At 46.2% G+C, this 19486-nt stretch overlaps 1 protein-coding gene across 9 annotated transcripts in view; it reads right to left on the reverse strand.

Annotated features, from left to right (window-relative positions):
• Nucleotides 1–19486, reverse strand: part of ACOT11 (acyl-CoA thioesterase 11) — a 114843-nt gene that overhangs the window by 19324 nt on the left and 76033 nt on the right. For 6 of the 9 annotated variants that reach the window (XM_043552761.1, XM_043552766.1, XM_043552768.1 and 3 more), the window contains 6 exons: nucleotides 19162–19351; nucleotides 15392–15461; nucleotides 6837–6897; nucleotides 6048–6149; nucleotides 3042–3177; nucleotides 1731–1887 (listed from right to left, as the gene is read on the reverse strand). In XM_043552761.1, coding sequence (XP_043408696.1) covers nucleotides 1731–1887; nucleotides 3042–3177; nucleotides 6048–6149; nucleotides 6837–6897; nucleotides 15392–15461; nucleotides 19162–19351 — 716 coding nt within the window. Of the gene's footprint in view, nucleotides 1–1730; nucleotides 1888–3041; nucleotides 3178–6047; nucleotides 6150–6836; nucleotides 6898–8344; nucleotides 8396–15391; nucleotides 15462–19161; nucleotides 19352–19486 lie in introns of all 9 variants that reach the window. The other 3 variants (XM_043552760.1, XM_043552763.1, XM_043552762.1) reach the window with 1 other exon arrangement.

The raw sequence follows: 19486 nt of genomic DNA on the forward strand, positions 1-19486 counted from the left end.
AACGTCATCTAAAGAACAGAGTCCTTCACAGTGCATTTTCCTCCTGCTACTGCACTGCAGTGTTAGCATTTGGTAGGCGCCCAAATGATGGCGCGGGACTTGGGCCCACATTTATTTTGGCAGAGAAGCAAGAATGCAACAGTCACACAGGCAGTGGAAGGATACCAGCAGCCAACCCAAGTGCACCTGGAGCGCTGTGTACATTTTATGATTAAATAATTGGGCAGGGGGGAAGGGGGAGAGAAATTTGGTCTGAATCTCTACCGGTGCCCTTCAAGTGCAGCTGTTCTGGGGCTATCGTTCCCATTCCACTGTAAAAATCAGAACAGAGATTACTCCTTGTTCAGTACAAGTCAACCTGAGAACTCAAAGTTAGTCTCTGAAGATCAAAAAACTAAACACAAAAAAGGTAGATGATGAAAAATGAGATAAGACATTTAACTCCTGCGCTACCTCCCTTCCCATCACATCACACACAGAGGATGCAGAATACCCATAATTAATGCATACAGAGCACCATCTAATGGACAACTGCTGATTTATCTATGACAAAATACATTAGTCCTGGACATCCTTCAAGGTTTATAATAAATATCGCCCAGTTCTTAAATAGCTCTTTTCATCAGTCACTCTCAACGTGCTTTATGAAGGCAGGAATCTTCACTATCCCCCTGTCTACAGATGGGGAACCAGAGGCCCAGAGCAGTGAAGTGACTTGCCCCAGGTCATGAAGAAATGTTTCCAGGATCACAACAATACACTAGAAATCTCTCCCTGGTCACGACATCGCACCAGACTATGCATTTGTACATGAATCAGAAACACTGCCCAGCTTTGCAGAAAAGCTGCTTCCAAACACACACAGGGGAAGAATCCTCACAGGGGAAACGTACTGCTACCGTCAGGCCAAGGGCGTTACGCTCCCCACAACAGAGCTGCCTCACCAGAAGGAAGGCGCACATGATACCGTGAAGCCACAGTCAAGCTGATTCTGTGGGATTTATTTCGATGGTGTGATTCCCACCTCGTGTGAAGTGAGGCTTATGGGACCCAGAGACACCCCTCCATCCCCCACGTCATCTTCCACACCTGACACAATGTGTTAAACCTTGTGGTGTGATGCAATGACGACATCGTGACATAGGAACTTGTCTCACTAGGCAAACGCCAAAGATGGCATCCCTTAGTCAGGCAGTCTATCCAAAGCTGGCTCCCCAAGAGTAGCGCTCGGAAAGGGCAGTTTGAGTCCACCCCATCTCAGGCTGTGAGGGACGGGCCTAGTCAGTATGCAGGGAGGAGATCCGCAAAGCTACATTGCCAGAGAGAGACAGTGCTCTTGGCACCTCAGTGGTGGCGCTCTTCCCTCTGACTCAATGCCAAACCCAGGCCCAAGCAGGGCGCTGGAGTGCTGGACTGTTGTAGGCCCAATGGCCTGACTGGAAAGAAAAATTAGGTCCTGACCATAGTGATCGTTAAAAGTTCAGAGGGTTTTTTCTTGGCAAGAACAGAGGAACTAACCGTTGAGTTGTGGGCAGATAATTACCTGGCACCCTCCCCACGTCATTTCAACTGCACAGAATTCTTCCTCCCTGACTGCTGTACCATCAGGCTGTGCCTCACTACAGGACTAGGTAATGAAGGAGCAGAAGATGCTAACAGCACACGCAATCAGAACCTCTCCTGTGACAGAGGCATCTCCAGCCTTGGGGAGGAGAAGCTCAGAACTGCACCTTGCTGCTATCGTGGCAACGTTTTCCATCCACGCCATGATCTGGCCGCCGAACGTGTTTCCCTGATGATTGGCATGAGGGGGCAGCACCAGTTCCACACTCTCCACCCTTGTCTTTTCAGCAGGCACCACGGTGTTGCAGTCTCCATTCTCACGCTCTGGCATGAAAGAAATACATGTTTATCAGAGTGGTGTGTGGAAAAGACTCACCCCACCGGGCTGATGTTATTTGCACAATTCATCCCTCAACTAATTGCTACAAAACAAAAAACAAACACCATTTTCTCATCCACCACCATGCCCTGCCCCCTTCCAGCCCAGGGGACCGTCTACTGCCTTGCTGCCTGCAGAAGGATTCCCCCACTACACCTATGCCAGTGTCACCAGCCATCCAACTGAGGCTTTGAGAGCAGCTCATTGTCCCCGCTCAATGGAGGAGAGCGTTCACTGGGGAGCAATGCAAGGTGCTCTTCCCCAAAAGAGATTGGATGCGTTCTTCTCAGCAAGCTCCGTCCCTGAAAGCCTATGGAGTGTGAGAGGAGGGATCAGATCCAGCTCATCTCTGTGGCTTTGCAGAACATTACCACCAAGTGCTTTGCACAGACAGCACCTTCCATCAGAGGAACTCTAAGCATGGTACAGACATTCATGCACTTGCCTCACAATTGTTGTGAGGCCGATATTCTCTCCATTTCATGGAGGCAGAGAGGTTCAGCACTGCCCAAGGGTCAAATCCATGACAGAGGCTGAAACAGGACCCTGATCTCCTTCCCCACAAGCCCTGTGCTGCAGACACAACATCACCCTTCTACTAGCCCACCGGAATAAGACAGTGCAACGTGGGGGCCTTTTTACAAAAGCAATAAGCCAAGGCAAGAAGCAGCGATACATGGGGAGTGTATTTTGGGTGGCTAGGACCTTATAGTGGAGGCCAGGTTTATAGGATAGAGGCAGCAGAGTCTGGAGGACAGCACTGGGAGCTAGGAAATGCTGTCTTTTAACCCCAGCTCTGCCAGCGACTCACTGTGTGGCCCTGGCAAAGTCACCGTCTCGCTCTGCCTCAATTTCTCCCACCTGTAAAACGGGGAGAGTATTTACTTACCTACCTGGCAGGGATATAGCAAGGAATAGTTAATACTTGTATAGCACTCTGAATATTGCTACCCGGTAACCGTACCCCAAGTTGTGGAATTATTTTCCTGACACAGACATGACAACTGTTTTTGGACACCAGCTCAAGGCAGTCAGGCAAGCACCGGGCACAGTTATTAGTTTGCTTTTGTTCAGGGGCAGGATCCGCAGGGCAGCTTACCAGTCTGCATGGTGCTGTTGGTGAGGAGATCCTTGAGGGTGTCAGTGTGGGCCAGCCGCATTCGGCGGCGCTCAGCAGCAATGCTGTATTCCATCTTCTCTTCCTCTGTCTGAGGAGTCAGCGGCTTTAGCTTCATCTACATGCCAAGAGAGGACAGAGTGTTAGTGTGTGGCTCTTTCCCCATCTCCATGCTGGTCCCAGGGGGATGCAGTTCAATGATTAAAGGGGACATAAAGGAGGGAAAATGTTCCTATTTATCTGAAGGACGTTTGTATTCTAACGGATGTTTCCAGTGATAAACTCCAACATTCCACATGGGGAAATCTGATTCCTTAGGGGACTGAATTCTTCTACTCGCTTTTAGAGGTGCTGCTTCTCTACGAGAGACAGAAATCCTCCTTGTGCCTTTCTTCCCAAACAGCCCTAAAGCACTTTAATCACTACACAAAGAAGTCCTTTGCATCCAAAGCACCTTCCATCAGGAAATCTCAAAGCACTTTACCAACACGAATGACTATTTGCTTTACAGTAGCACCTGCAGACCTCAGCTGAGGTCAGGACCTCATGGGACTAAGTCCTGTACAAACATGCAGCAAAAGATTGTCAGTTCTTTGGGGCAAGGACTATCTAAAAAAACAAGACAAGGGGTGAGTGGGGAAAATAGAAATGGACGTGACTAGCCCTCACACAGCAGGTCAGTGGTAGAGTTCGGCATGGAACCCAGGCTTTCTCACCCCCAACTCCAGTGGACGAGGTCCCTTTATCTGAGGCAGGCAAGTATTAACCTGACTTTACAGATGGGGAAACTGGCACACAAGTGAAAGGAAGGGGCGTGACTTGCCCACAGTTAGAAGGAAGCTTTTGTCAGAGCCACGAATAGAATACTGATCTCCCGACTCCCACCAGTTTTCCCTAACAACTACCTCATGCTTCTTCCACAAGAATCACTTCTGCCACTCAGATTAATCTGGACCCCTCTGTGCAGGGTGGAGAACAATTACATCAGGCTGATTTCTTTTTATTTAAATACAGACTTGTTTATTTTAAAAAATAGGCCTATTTAAATAAAATTTGAATTGACAACCTATGCTAAGGCTTAATTTAAAATATTTTACAGCAAATGTAAGTACAAAATACATTACGCCGTGTATATTTGCTCCCCAGTTTTAAAGAAAGTCATCCCAGTGAACTGGCAGGCAAGCACCTGGAGCCAGAGTTTGTGGAAGTGCTAAACTAGCTTTAGACAGCTGTAACCTCTTTTGCAGGTGCACAGAGAATATTTGCTTCCTTTCAGTTTATTCAGCTAGTTCAGTTCAATGACTAGTTCGTTCAAGGAGAAGAAATGAACTGGGAGTTGCAAAAGCAGGAGAGCTTGATTTTTATCTTCCAATATGTGAATAAAAACTAGGTGTGAAAGGATGAGATATGCTAGATCTAAAATCTTGAAGGACATGGTGACCGGAAACAATCTGTTCACTTTGCTAACTGAAGATGAACAGTTGATCATCTAAACTTAATAAATTGGTTTTAAAATGAAAAACATGTTCTGATAAGCTTTCTTTTAAGTATCCAGCACACTTAAGGCAGTTTTATTTAATAAATAAATTAAAAGTCTGTTTTTGTGCATTTTTAATTGCATTTCCATCCAAATACAAAATTGGAAGTAAAAATTAATGTAGGTGAATAAAAAAAATGCAACTTTCACCTTTTTCTAACACAAATGTAAAAAAAATCTGAATAAATGTAAATTAAGCTATCTAATTGCTTAAACAAACATATACAGATCCTCCTGGTTAGCAAAAAGCAGTACAAAATTTAGTGCAGGAGAGTATAGCTGGTTGAAACACAATGTGATTTAATGGTTACCAGCCACTGAGAATCAACCTATCTTTAGGAAAAGAATTTAAAAAGTACAAATGCAAAACATCATTGTTTAAAAAAAAAATAATTGATAAAGTCAGGGTTTTCTGCTTGATGGTTAAAATCATGACTAAAATTGGTGATTTAAATCAATCCACCCTGCCCTTATGCACATGTCAGCAGCTGAGCAGCACACTGCATTACTATACAGTGGTGTACGATGTGGGGTGAAGTCTACCCCATATTCACCTTAGACGACAGAGGAGGTTTTAGGTGAAAAGCAATTACCCAAATTGGAGTTTGGCTAGGACTCTGGGACTAGCTTCCAGCAAACTGTCGGATTTTTAATAGCCCTAAAGTATCAGGAATTAAGTTTTAGGTCTCATACAAGACTGAAGAGAAAGTTGGTTATCCCAAGAAATCCTCGGCTTTAAAAACATTCAGTAAACGAACAGGAATGCCATTTATTTGTTAATGTTTATAAGCCTACCTACCAACCCTTTGAGAAATCTAGTCCCTTCTACGAAGAGAACCAGCTAGGCAGGCAGCTAATCAAAAAACAGTTTATACAGATGTTACAGGGTAAGTTATTATTTCACATCGACACTGTGGTAGCACTTTGATGCCAGTCATATCAGGGCCCCATTCTGCTACAACATATACAAACACAGTCTATACAAAATGACCCACTGTCTTCGTACATATGCCAAAGAAATTGTCCTAAATGGTACAAAAATACAACTAAGAATTACATTGTGTCAGACTTAGAGTTCCAGCAGACATCAGTAGTGTCACATTAAAAATAATCTTCACTTGATTTTATGGGCCTAATCAGGGCCGGCTCTAGGTTTTTTGCAGCCCCAGGCAAAAAATTTGCCACCTCAAGCTCCGAGAGCGCAACTGCCCATGCAAAAAAAAAAAAAAAAAGGAATGGCTGGAACGCCGCCCCTGGAATTGTGCCGCCCCGAGCATGTGCTTGCTTTGCTCGTGCCTAGAGCCAGTCCTGGGCCTAATCCAGTGCCCTTTGAAGCACTGGATGTCTTTCCAATAGATGCTGGATCAGATCCCAAAAGTAGGTTCTTGTCAGTGCCAAGAACTGACAGGTAGAAATTACACCAGCTTGATTTCTGCAGGATCTGTTCCTACCTTGCCAGTTGCTTTGCCTTGTGCAACAAAAGTAGCATAGGCCTTACACACATTCCACTGCTTCCCGCTGCACAGATCTTCATAGCTGACCTGTATGCCAACCTGGAGGGGATCACAACAGAAAGGCATTGAACAGAACACGACCGATAGGGGAGACTTGTTCAGTTTGAGTTATTTCTATTGGGGGAAAAGAGGGTTTGAACGACCTGACAAGGCACTACGTGAGAAGTCTGAGGATTCAAATCCAGCGAAGAATTATTTGGAAGAGGAAGAGGTTGTGTTTGTATGCTAGCTCTACACAGCGTCCTGGTGCTTGGTCCCAGTTTAGTAACTGATCATTTTGATTCCCTTTAACAGGAACAGTGAGAGCAACAACTGCATTGCAAGTTACCCTGTTTTCTAGTGAACAGATCACAAGGCTAGTTCCCTGGTCACCAAAATGAAAACCAGACACCCACTGTTCCCTCTAAACACCGCGCACATGGCGAAACACCGCGTGCACAAAAATTTGCACAGATGAAATTTTTTGCGCACACGGCCTGTCAAAAATTAGAGCGAACGTTGATACTGACACTCCCCTGAACAAAGGAGACCAACACACACACCAAAGACTAGCAGACTAGAATCACCCTCTAGGGATTACTACTCGATTATTAAAATGGTCAAAGTTAAGGAAAGAGAAAAGAAGAATCCCTTATACTTGGATACACAGTAGGCACTGACATGCAGGGTCACAGTAAAGCTGGAGAGTAGGAAGCCCCAAAAGATAGCAGGTTAAAGCATACAAACCTCCATGCTAGAGTTAAAGGCTCGGTTTACTTTGGCTTTGATGTTAACAACTTGCCCAACACTGGAAAAAAGAATACAATAAGGTGTCAGTGGAAGATGCCAATCGTCCTTGCTAGAGACACAAAACACAAGTTGGAAACCAACAGTGTTACAACAGAAAGCAGCACCTTTCGCAGCCTGACTGGTAGGAGCAGCATTGCAGGTACCTTCCTCTATTGATAAGAAATGCAGCAGCTTTTGTGCAAAGCTGCCATCATATTGGCCTTAAACTAACTATAAAAGTGCACACACGCAGCACCCTTACTACCTAAAGAAATCAGACCAATCCCTGTTCAGAAAATTGCATTTCTTGATTTAGGATACTGCTAGACACCAGCTAGACTTTGCCAACTAATGTGTTATAAAACTGAACATCCTCCCATCGCCTTTAAAAAAAACAACTAGAAATTAAAGGCAAAAAAAACGTTAATGCTACTGCAACACGGCACAGGTAATCCCTCAAAAGTCAGGAACTGCGAAAGTTAAGTAAATCAGCCTGTTAAAAGACAAAATCAACTTGAAATCTAGTCAGTTTTTACAAGAGTTGGATTCAAAGTAATTTCAGACCCCACTCCTGCCCCCAAGCTTCTTTACTAGTTTTGGGGGATTTAAAACCCAATTTTCTTGTTTTTCCAAAATGTTTCTGTCCCCCAAGGGAAAGACCCAAGGAAACTGATGGGCCCACTCTACACGGAAAACAAGGAAACGGCCAAACAAGATGCAAAAAGAGAGAAACATTTTCCTTCCTTCAGTTCTATTTCCGTTGTAGCCATCTTAGGCGCTATGCGTAAGCAGCGGCATGTAATAGGCACTACTGTAGAACAGTCAGGGCTCTCTTGTAGAACGTGATCAGTGTTGTTGTGTCAGCTCCCGCTAACAAGAAAAAACAATTTGCAAAAAGCTGACAAATATTACGTTTGTGATCACTGCAGCAAGCGTGCGAGTATGGAAGTGGATGTACTGTAAAGTTTCACTACAATTTCATTCCAGTTGAGCATGACACATGCCATACCTATGCCCTCTTAGTGAGGAAAACCATCTGCCTCTGATATAGTGCACATTGGAGATTCAATCCTACAAGATGCAGAACACCCTAGATTCTGGGAGCCGCCCTGAGAGTTTGTAGGCACAGACATGAGCCCTTGGTCCGAGAGAAGAAGCTGCATATCGTTAGTTACGTTTTCTAGAAGCCAGAGCAGTGAACGGCCAGCTAACACTACATTTTACATCACACCTCCTTGGGACCGGCAGCTCTTCTCAATTCCAGTAGAGGCTGGCTTGGTGTTGGCATAAAAGTGATCTCAGATTACAGAAAAAATGCAGAGTTTAAGAGAATGGCCTCAGTGCATGTCAAAGCCAGTAGGTACTGAATACTGGTGTCAATCAGGTTAATGCTACTCTAACACACCGCCACTAGGTTAGGCCAGCTGCTAAATCTAGTCTACTGCTGTAACTTTCCGTATTCATACCAGACATCGTTCTTCCCATGCTGCTGCCAGGGAGGCATTATTTGAATCTGTCTGATACAAAAGAAAAGGAGGGTATGGGTACAAAGGACATTGTCCGCTCTCAGTGTATTGTACGTCATCTACAGAACTCACTTCACCACATTTTAGGAATAACCTTTGGTTTTGTTGGATTCATGGATTATTTCTGTTGCTGTCACCCTGACTGGGAACTCTGGGGATCAGGGTCCCAGTGTGGTAAGAACTATGCAAACAGGGTAACAAGATTACAATTCCTGCCCCTAGAGAGCTCACACTTTAAGTTTACGATAAGATGCATAAGGTGAATGGACTAGACTCAGTAGACAAAGGGAAGGGATGTGGAAGGAGACTAGGAAGAGGTGGTAACACAGTAGAACATTCCCACTTTGTATGGTAAAAAGTAGCCCCAGATTGCCCCCTGCCTAGCCTAGTGTTTGCTGTTTATCCAATACTGTGCATTTTTAGAAGTAGTTTTCCATTTGCTCACGTTGATTTTTGCTGTAGACTGCATTAGAATGGACAGAACTGGAGTCAGGAAGTCAAATCCTTAGTGGGATAGACCTCTGGCCTTAGAGCTCCCCTAACCCCATGAGACCCAATCAGCTTTCTCTCTTCACTTCTTGCACCTCATGGACTGATACAGCCCAGTGCTGTAAAAGCTAAGGGCCGGTGCCAGGGTGCATGAACTCACTCACAGGTCTCTTCTTGAGATGAGCCCACAGTCGAGCCCTCTGACACACATACCAGCACACACGTAAAGGGACACTGTCAATCTGAAATCTAGTCAGTTCTTCTTAAAAGCTAGGTGAGTAGTTTCAGGAACTGCACGTACCCACTGCCAATATCTGTGGTTTTACAAAGTCATATTTTCCTGGGTTTTTTTAAGTGTCTCTCTCTCCCCGGTTGTGGGGTGTGTGGAGGGGGAAATAAAACACACCATGCCCTCAAAGGAAACAAAGAGACAGACTATGGAACTGATCCAAAGCCCACTGGAATTAATATAAAGGCTCCCATTGGCTTCAGTGGCCTTTGGATCAGGTCCTTGGATAAGGCCCACCCTGGGAGGAAGGACAGCCTTGTGCAGAAGGCCCTGAACTAGGGCTTAGGAAATCTGGGTTCAGTTCCAGGTTCTACCACAGACTCCCTTAAGGGATCCCTGCAGGTGAGCCCACAGCGCCCACTGAAACCTCTGGAGCGGTGAACATACAAAGCTTTCCAAGGGGACAGGTTACTGGCCCAATGAACTTTCAGATCTTCTCTGGAGCGGTGTGTGCTCAGCAATCCCAACACTCCTGCAGTAGCAGTGACTAAAGGCAGGAACGTTATGGCACAGACAGCAGCAGGGTTCAGACCTGCTTTAAGATACCGGTGAAATCAATCTAGATGAGCTTACTGAAACAGGACCTCATGTTTCAGGTAATTCCTCCACAGATAAAGATGGCTACAGCTTTTCGGCAGAAGAGCTATACATTGTTCCAGTTTAATCCCTGCTGCCTGCGTTCCCTCCCACCTCACCACGTTTTACATGATGGATCTTCTCCAAAGATACACATGGCTGGCCCACAAGTCCTGGCAAGCACGTATACACACACCGGCACAGCACATGCAATCAGGTGTCCTAGCAGTTGGCTGCAGGGTCTGTAGCAGACGGCTCATTACATACAGCTTCCAGGCTCTCTCCTTGCTTTCGAGTGGGAGGGGCACGTGCTTTATTACTGAAGGCCCGGAGTTCTATCTCCATCGATGACCAAGGGGTGTGTGTATGCAAGTGGCGACTGCTGGCTCTTTATACAAAGCAGACACCACCCCGAGGCAGTGACCACACATGAGGCCCGATAGCACTAATTGTAACGATCACTTCTAACTGTTTCAATCCCGCTCCGTCTACAACAGGAGCCCATTAACCAGCCAACAGAGGCTCAGGCACCCCTAACCTTCGGCCTCTGACCCTCAGATTATGTTATTATTAATCCTGTTTATTATGGTGATGTTTAAGGGCCAACCAAGGTGGTGATTGGCATGGTACAAACACAATAGTAGGTGGTCCCTGCCCCAAAGAGATTACAGTCCAACTAGACAAGACAGACGCCGAGCGAGGGAAGGGGAAGAACACACAAGCCGGGTGACCAATGTGATGAACAGCACACTAGCTCCAGTACATTTTGCGGGGCTCGGTTTAGTTACGACGGGATCAGCTAAAAGGAAAGAAAAGTGAAGGGAGAGGGGACACAGAAGGGAAGGGGGGCGGGGAAGAAGAGAGTAACAGGACAGGTGTGGAGCAAAGATGTGAAGAGATGAGGGAGGGGGAAGGAGAGGGCAGACATCCCGACCTCTACAGCGCTCCCGATCATCCCAAGACACAAACCAACAGCACAGCACACACTGATTTAGTGAGATCACTAGACTGCCCCTGACTCCCATGACTAGGCAGGAGTCCCAGCGAGCTGGATTTCTCTGCCCAGACAGTTCCAAGTCCCGTACAAGGTCTTGGTCTGCACCAAAATCAGCCATGGAAGTCAAAGCAGCAGAGAGCCATTGTTCCGCCCCAGCCTGGAAGTGCAAAAACACGGGCTGCGATGTTTTTACCTTTTTTGTTCTAAGCTGACATTGGGCTCCCGAGTGACCCCAGTCATGCTCTAGAGACAGAGAGCCTTGCCTAGGAAGAGCGTTTTAGAAAAAGAACTCCTCAGCTAGCTGCTTTCTCCAGATCATTCAGTACACCACCAAGCAGGAAAGCGCAGCCCTGGCCCATCTTCACTAGGAGATCTAAACACGACTGAACGCAATTCTCCACAGTGCGTTTGGTGACAGGACAGTGTCGAAGAGGACAAGCCAGGATCAGCATCGGGTCAGCTAGTCGGGGGTAAACCCTGCTCCTAGCATGAAGCTCAATGTGACTAGTCCACATCAAGTCCCCTGGCTCAATTGTTAAAAATAGGAGTTTAAGCTTCATTAAAAGGTTTCTTTTTGAAGAGGATGAGACCTTAGAACAACGTCAAGCTTCCAGCCCAGGACAAGCTGGCAATGATAGTGCCATGACTTTGGAGAAGGAGAATTCTGGCTCTCTACTGTGGCCAGTCACTGGAGCGGTACCAACTACAGCCCTGTGCGGGACCACTTGTAATCCCGCTCAGTTTCGCAGAACACAGCTGTCCCCCTCACATCTGCCTAATGCCTGAATGGAGGAATAGCAAGGATTAGCCTCTATTCCTGGTTTCTATGAAGGTGAATTCTTGAGAACCTCTCAGCCCCTCTCCACCCCAAATGCCTGTGGACAGTTTTGTGATCTCTACTTGGAAGATATAGTTTGGACTCTAACCCTCCTAGGAAAATGGCAACTCTCTCACTCTCATCAAAATTTGCTACGTCAGGCATCTAACTATCATCATACTGGGTGGCAAGGGAGAGTCCCCAAAAGGCCATTCCAAACAAAACAGCCAGCTTTTGGAGATTTCACTCATTTTCAGCTAATTCATTTTTCATATAGGGATCTTTTCCCTGCACCACAGTGGAGAAGCAGCAAGGGCAGGTCAGCAGGATTACAGGGTTTCCACCATGGAGTCCAAATCTATATAGGTCCAAACTTGATGAGTTTTCCCTGAATGTTTGTAGAAACTCTTATGGGAGAACTACTAGTCAGCCCTGATCTATTAGATGGCAAACTGCCTTCCTACCTAGCTGACAAGCAATGCCAGGCCTGAGCCTGGAAACAAATACAAACACAAGACTCCTTTCAGGAGGGCAAGGGAATCTCTCCCCACCCCTCTCAGGTTTGGATCTTGTTCAGTCTTACTCCATGCAGAGTAACCAGCTCAATGGCTGTCCTGGAGAAAGGTGGCCAACTCCCATCAGCCACTGGGGCTGGCAGGTTTAAACCAGGTTCAAGCTTGAAGCCTGCTCCCAGTGGCTGATGGGAGTTGAAGGTAGCCAGCTAGCTTAGATCTCTCCATACCATCTATCGCAACTGGGTCCAACCGCTACCTAGCTTCAGCGCCAGTAGACTACAGAATTAAAAAGGAACGTTAAAACAAGAGTCACAAATACCTGTGTTTAAAGCTTATTTAGAGTAAGTGGTTGAATCCAGAGGCTTGATTTAGTTACTTTAACATTTTTAAGAAGCCTCAGAGCACTCTCTAAGACATACTGGTAAGGCTGTATGTTCCCACGGCATTCTATTTATCAGCCGTCTGCTATTTATCAGCTGTCTACATAACAAGGGCCATAAATTCCTAACACACACATAAAAGGTGGCACATTACATGATGGTGTCTCCATCTCTGGAGCACAAACAAGATGTAGAGGAATTGGTCTTCAAGATTAAATTATTTTAAACAATCACCTGGCCATTTTTCACTTTATTTCATCAAATAAATCAAAGTCTATTAACACAATTACCAAAAGATTAGTGGGAGATTCCAAAACCACCAATCCGCCTCTTTTTTTTTTTTTAAAAAAAGCTTCTCACAAATTTACATTTCCCTTTATTAATTTGATTTTTACTAATATTGGCTACTATCTTGGATCCCCTTCGTGATTTTGCTATAGATTTTAAATGGAATGGAGGATTGCTGAGAGACGTCAAAGTGATTGCACGTGAGACAGATCTCCATTTATCCACTTAAAAGTTAGCAGCATGAGCAGAGGCAATGCCTGCTTCTAGGAACAGGGCTCTGTTTCTCATCTAGTCAATCTCACATAAGGATGATCTAAGAAACCAACCAAAATACCCAAATCATTTCGCACAGGCCACCTATCAGTAGCCAAAGTGGGAACTTTTATCACTACTGGCCTAGGACAGATTGAAACTATTGCTCAAGGGAGAAGTCTCCACAGCTACTCCCAATTCCTGAGCCATCTAGATGTCATTTGTCTATATTTTATATACTGACAGAGCAACAAAAGTACAGTTAAACATATGACATGTTAATGTTCTGTCTGGGGCACTGTAACACTGAAGAAGTCTTGCCAAAGGATTTTTCATCCCGTACATGACTGGTATGCCTGTAATTAATCCTGTGCCACTCCATTATTGAACTAGCTGCCCTTCTGGATCTCTTTCAAACAGAAGAGAGGGGTTTGATCTAGCTTATTATTACTTCACTAAGTTTGCTGCTGGATAGTCTACTCCAGCTGCTGCAGATTAGCAATGAGACACACTTAAAAAAAAATAAAAATAAATAGATGTCAAGGTTTGGTTTAGAAAACAATCCGAACAGGTGACTGAATGCTCATCTCAAGCTCTCAAGGCTCAAGAGCTGGCTGCTTGTCTCCGGAGAACAGACGGGTGTGAAATTTCTGGTACTGTGCCTTCTACCTCCTGTCAGGTTAGAGATACAGGTACCACCTCTCCTCTCCTTCCTGCGTCTGACTGGGACAAGAATCAGATGTAAAATAAATGGAATACATTAAAAAATAAGCCTCCAATAAAGGCTTGAGGTTTGGGTCAAGGTTCAGGTCAGTTCTCCTATCTGAATCAGTTTACCCATCAAGGGACTGTCCATTAGCAGTTAATGCACCATCAGGATTTTCCTAGGACGTCTGACAGAACAGAAGACGCATGACTGCTGGATGCAGCCACTACCTTCAGGAGCAGCCGCGCATTTAGAGCCATATGGGATGGTTTAGAACTGCGATGGTAGCCCCTAATCATGCCATGGACGTTAGAAGAAAGGAAGATATGCAATGAACTAACTGACCTTTTCTAAATTGTAAAGAGGCTTGAGGACATTAAGATATCTTGTATCTACAGCTCTCAAATCTGCTGATGGACAAATGTTGGCCCGAGCTCACGAACTGTGTGTGTCCCTTTACTAATGCAATACCTGCAAATCACAGGGAGCCTTTAACACAGTATTAACATTTTCAGAGAAATGGCATCTGAGATTGCTTGCACTCAAAAGTTCAGAAACTTCGCTGGATCTGAAGTTATACATTCAGTTCTTCACAGAGCCACACAGTGCTCTCACTGTAGGAGGCATTAGGTCTTGTAAGCCAGTAAGATTATGAATAAGTCCACATGCAGTGCAGTACAGTATTTCATTCAACAAAGCTTATGGAGACAGCAAGGAGTTTAGAATTAAAAGTACTTCTTCACTTCTGACTGCACACTAGAATGTTACATTATCACATGCCATTAGACAACTTCTGGGTGTTCCACCCCAGAGCTGGCTGCATTTCAGCTGTGGGTGAAGCAATGATCCCTATATCTCCTTACCTACTCTTCCTGGCATGTTGTCGGGTTTAGTTAATGGTTATCAAGGGACTGGAGATCCTTGAATGAAAAGGTGCTACAGAGGTATTTACAGACAGCCTTGTCTTCTGGGCTATAAGCACTACATGTACACCGCAAAATGCAAACAAAAAAAAGCCATCCCTGCAGCAGCAAGGCTCAAAGCCAGGGTGAAGTGACTCGGGCTCCTGCTGTGAGGCTAAAATTACCAGTGTTAAACATTCCCACTCAGGCAGGAGCCTCGGCTCTGCAACCCTGTGCGGGGGATGAGTCTCAGAGCCCAGGCTCCAGCCCAAGTGGGAACACTGCTATTTTTAGCTCCATGGCATAAGCACAAGTCAGTTGAGCTGGCGCTAAGACTCACTGCCACGGGTACTGAGGTGAGTTTTTGGCAGTGTAGATATACCCTTAATCAACGGGGGCTGCTTGAACAAATAAAAGAGCAGCTAGATGATGAGAAAAAACAAGGAGGATAACCAAGCAAGAGCCTCCCAAATGAACTAAACATCAATATTATTAGATAAGTAACATGAGGTTGTTCATTGTCAGATCCCCGGGGGATTCTAGCCCTTAACATGTAGGCATATTGTAGGGTCCGTCTCAGATTCTGGGTTCAGAGCCACTGTGTCTTACATTCCCTTCCCTCTGGACTGGGTTGAGGGGATGTGGTTTATTTGTCCAGAACAAAAGGTATAATTAACATGGTGTACAAACTCCAGCTCCTGAATATTTGCTGCATGCAGAAGAAGAGACTTTTTTCAAAGCCAGCAAACTGCAAGAGAGGAAAGCAAGACATTTACCTAATCGTGTGCTCAAAATAGATATCATCCACGGAAGCCGTGACGCAGGGGCAGCCAGCATGTCTCTCGGCTAAAAAGGAGAACAAACCGCATCAGTTACCTTCAGACAATCAGTGCACCAAATAAATGGACTTGTTCTGTTCTTGCAACTCTAGTTGCAGATTTTGAACAGACATATGGAACTCTGGTCTCTGCAGATCCACATTGTCCAGTGTGCGTAGGACACAAGATTTCCTCTATGTTGAGGGTCACCACAGGTTGCATGGAGAAGATGCCCATTTGTACTTCCCTTAATCAAAGGCTGTCTGTGTTTAACATCGGCCAGCACACAGATTACCTGTCTGATCTTTCCAGTCAACAGACATACTGATCCCAGTACACTAACTGATCAAATTAATGGAGCAGTTTTCTTAGCTGATTTTCCCCCTAAATCTGTCGAACATATTGTAACAGTTAAACCAATTGTACATTCTACTAAACAGAGATAAATTAGATTAGATTTTAAAAAAAATTATATCCCTGTGTCCTCAAGTCTCCCTCCACATTCTTGTCTGTTGCTAGGATGTCTATTTATCTTGTAAGCAATTGGTGGGTAGTTTATATTTTAAAGACATCCTAGCTATACCTTGGAAACTGCCTTGTTATCTCCTGTGGCTAGAAGATCTCCAAGAGCGTGGGTTCTATAAATACCAATACCTACCTCTTATATGGTGCTTTTCGTCAGCAGACCTTAAAGAGCTTCACAAGCGTGAGCGTATTTAGCCTCAAAACACCCTTGTGAGGTCGGGAAGTGCCATCATCCCCATTTTTACAGATGGGGAACTGAAGCACCGAAAGATTAAGTGACTTGCCTACGGTCACACGGAAAGTCTGTGGCAGAACAGTGAATTGAACCTGGGACTTCCAAGTCCTAGCCTACTTCCCTAATCACTGGCCCATCCTCCCTCTAAAGCTTTCTTGGAAGTGCAATCCCCAAACTGGAAACCCAATTAAGGACAGCATCATGTATCAAACTCTTGCCAACATTTTATTTTAAATCCCAATGCCTATTTGGTTTTTACAACCTCATTTGATAAGGAAACGTGACAGCGGGCAAAGGCCCTGGGTACCAAGTTTCAGCTAGAAGCTATGCTTAGGGCCCTACCAAATTCACGGCCACGAAAAACGTGTCATGGACTGTGAAATCTGGTCTTCTGTATAGTATAGGGTAAAAACACATAAATTTCACAGGGGAGACCAGCGTTTCTCAAATTTAGGGTCCTGACCCAAAAGGGAGTTGCAGGGGGGGCATCACAAAGTTATTTGGAGGGGGAGGGAGTTGGGGAATTGCCACCCTGACTTCCGCACTGTCTTCAGAGCTGGGCAGCTGGAAAGCAGCAGCTGTTGGCTGGGCGCCCAGCTCTGCAGTTAGCAGTGCAGTAGTAAGGGTGGCAATACTCTACCATGCCATCCTGACTTCTGCGCTGCTGCTGGGGGCGGCTCTGCTTGGATCCCGGCCACAATAATCTTGCGACCACTCCCCACACCCTCCCAAACTCCTTTTTAGGTCAGGACGCCTACAATGACAACAGCATGACATTTCAGATTTAAATAGCTGAAATCATGACATTTACGATTTTAAAAATCCTATGACTGCGAAATTGACCGAAATGGAGGGTGAGTTTGGTAGCTATGCTGTATGTAAGGACAGATAACCCTTGAAAACATGGTACTGCAAGATGAGTGGTGACTCAGCCTTAGCAAGCGCTGCATGAACACCATGCTGTGACAGCACCTACAGCTGGACACTGCAGACGGCTAATCTACAGGACTATTACATCTGAGTCTCTCATACACACGGGGGGACAATGTCACCATTTCGGCCCTGCCAGCGTTACATTTTCTAAGAGGGGGTTCTCCAACCTTTTCCTTCTGTGGACCACTTCATAAGAGCCTTCCACAGACCCACTTCCCAGACCACAAGGAAGAACTCAAACTGTGGCATCAGAGTCTTAATCCTAGAGCAGAGTTTCATTACAGTAAATTGCACAATTGTGTTATCTTTGGGAGAGCTCTCAGATCCACCCATCCACCTTTTAAGAAGCAGGATCCTCTTCCATGCTAACCCTACTGGGATCTCACTTCTTCGGTTTCTGGGGAACTCCCGTGAGAGCAGTTTGCCAGGATTTCCCTCACCATCTCACTGATGCTTTGTTCTGAATTGCACCCCAGCTCACCTTCATATTTGATCCCCCAGTAATTTGAAAACCCTTTCATTTAAGGACTAGATCAGTCATCCCCTTTTATTTGCTTCTCCTCCACATTTAAGTTTTCCTGTTTGTTCTCCCCCTTTGTTGTCATGTTAAGATACAGAACCTGTCAACCATATGTCCCACAGTCTGAACACACTCATAGACATAACCCTGTTCTACTGGGACAGAACTGCCGTACCTGACAAGGTTATTGGTTCATCTAGTTTAGCGTCCTCCCCTTGGCCCCAGTTCAGCAAAACACTTCAGCAGATGAGAGTAATCCCACCCCTCACCACCAAAGCACTACTCGCACGTGCTAAACTTTAAGCCTGGTTTCAATGGCACACACTTAACCGTTCTGCTGAACTGGTGTCGTAGGATTGGGATGCAGGCAGTCTGGCCTAGTGGTTAGACCAGGAGTCTGCTCCGAGGTTGGCACTCATGCTCTTGAGCCACTACAGACTGCTTGACAAGCACACTCCTGTATTAGCCAGGAAAGGGACTGGACCTTTTAATAGCAGGAACACATCTGCTAGCTAGTTTTTACCAATGCTGTTCCTACATATTCTCTTTATAGATCACGTTTCCTCTGTTAATACTTGATCAGATGAAACTCCTGTACCAAAGGCTGTACTTTTAGCTCTCTATTATATTTTAGGCTGTCCCTTTTCAGAGGTATCCTGTCCACAACAACTTCCATCCCGATAGTTTGAGCTCTTATGACCTCATCAGATGGGCAGAGAGGAGAAGGAGCTGGGGGGGGGGGGGGAGATCCCACAGAATGGGGGACCCCATGACTCATTTGAAGACAAGCAACGGAGACGGTACCATGGTGGTGTCCCATAGATGTTCAGACCAAGCACTGAACAGATCACTATTGAGGTACCTGGGAATAGAAATCTGTGACAAGTTATTAGAAGGTTACATCCTTTATTCAGGGATGTTCTCTAGTCTCTATAGAGAAATGAGGGGGTACATCAGCTGATTTCATGGCCAACAGGAAGGCGGGCGAGTTCTATGGAGAATGGAGGTGAGTGAAAGAAAACAAGGGTCAGGCAGTGCACAAAACGTGGTTTGGATCAGAACCGGCCTGGCCTACTTTACAAGCAGCCCTGAAGCCCCGAGCTAGCCCAGCGGATGCCCGCGTTGCCAGATGTCCAGTTGAAAGGGGCCCAGTACACAGTGTCTGATCGCATGTACTGACTGGACACCAAAAGTCCAGCTACCACAGGTCAGGGGGCCAAGGGAGGAGGGGCTGGGTCGTCAACCCCCCTGCTCAGCTAGGGCACCTCCTACCTGCATCTCGTGGGCAGGCAGGCTCCTGTCCTAGCCCTGGAGCAGAGGAAACCCAGCTGGTTGGGGGAAGGGATCCAGCGAGGAGGAAGGGGGAGGGGAGAGAGGGCCTCGGGGAAAGAAGTGGGGTGGGGAGAGGTTCCGGCTCTCCTGCTGTAGCGTCCAGTTTTCAGAAATGAGCAAGTTGGCATCCTTAGGGCGTAGCTCCTGGTGGGCGGCCAAACTCCGCGGCGCCGCTCCGCTTACCAGAAAGGCAGGCTGTGGTGTCGATCCACTTCAGCAGCTGCCCGACGCTCAGCTCGCCGCGGTGGTTTGTGTGGCACGGCAGCACCAGCTGGCTCATCTGCACCTCGGTGGGATTGCGATACCGCTCCCTGCTCTCCATGCCCAGCGCTGGATCGGCCAGGTCCCCAGCGGGCAGTGCAGACCCTGAGCCCTATTGGGGAGAACACACTGGAACTCAGTTCCTGGGGCAGCAAGCAGGGGCCCAGCTGCAGCCTGCCCCACGCCACAGCCACAGGTGTGCAAAGGGGCAGGAAGGGCTCATGTCCACCTCAGGCAAGGTGCTTTG

This window comes from Chelonia mydas, chromosome 8 (assembly GCF_015237465.2).
Source record: "Chelonia mydas isolate rCheMyd1 chromosome 8, rCheMyd1.pri.v2, whole genome shotgun sequence".
In the NCBI taxonomy this organism is placed as follows: Eukaryota; Metazoa; Chordata; order Testudines; family Cheloniidae; genus Chelonia; species Chelonia mydas.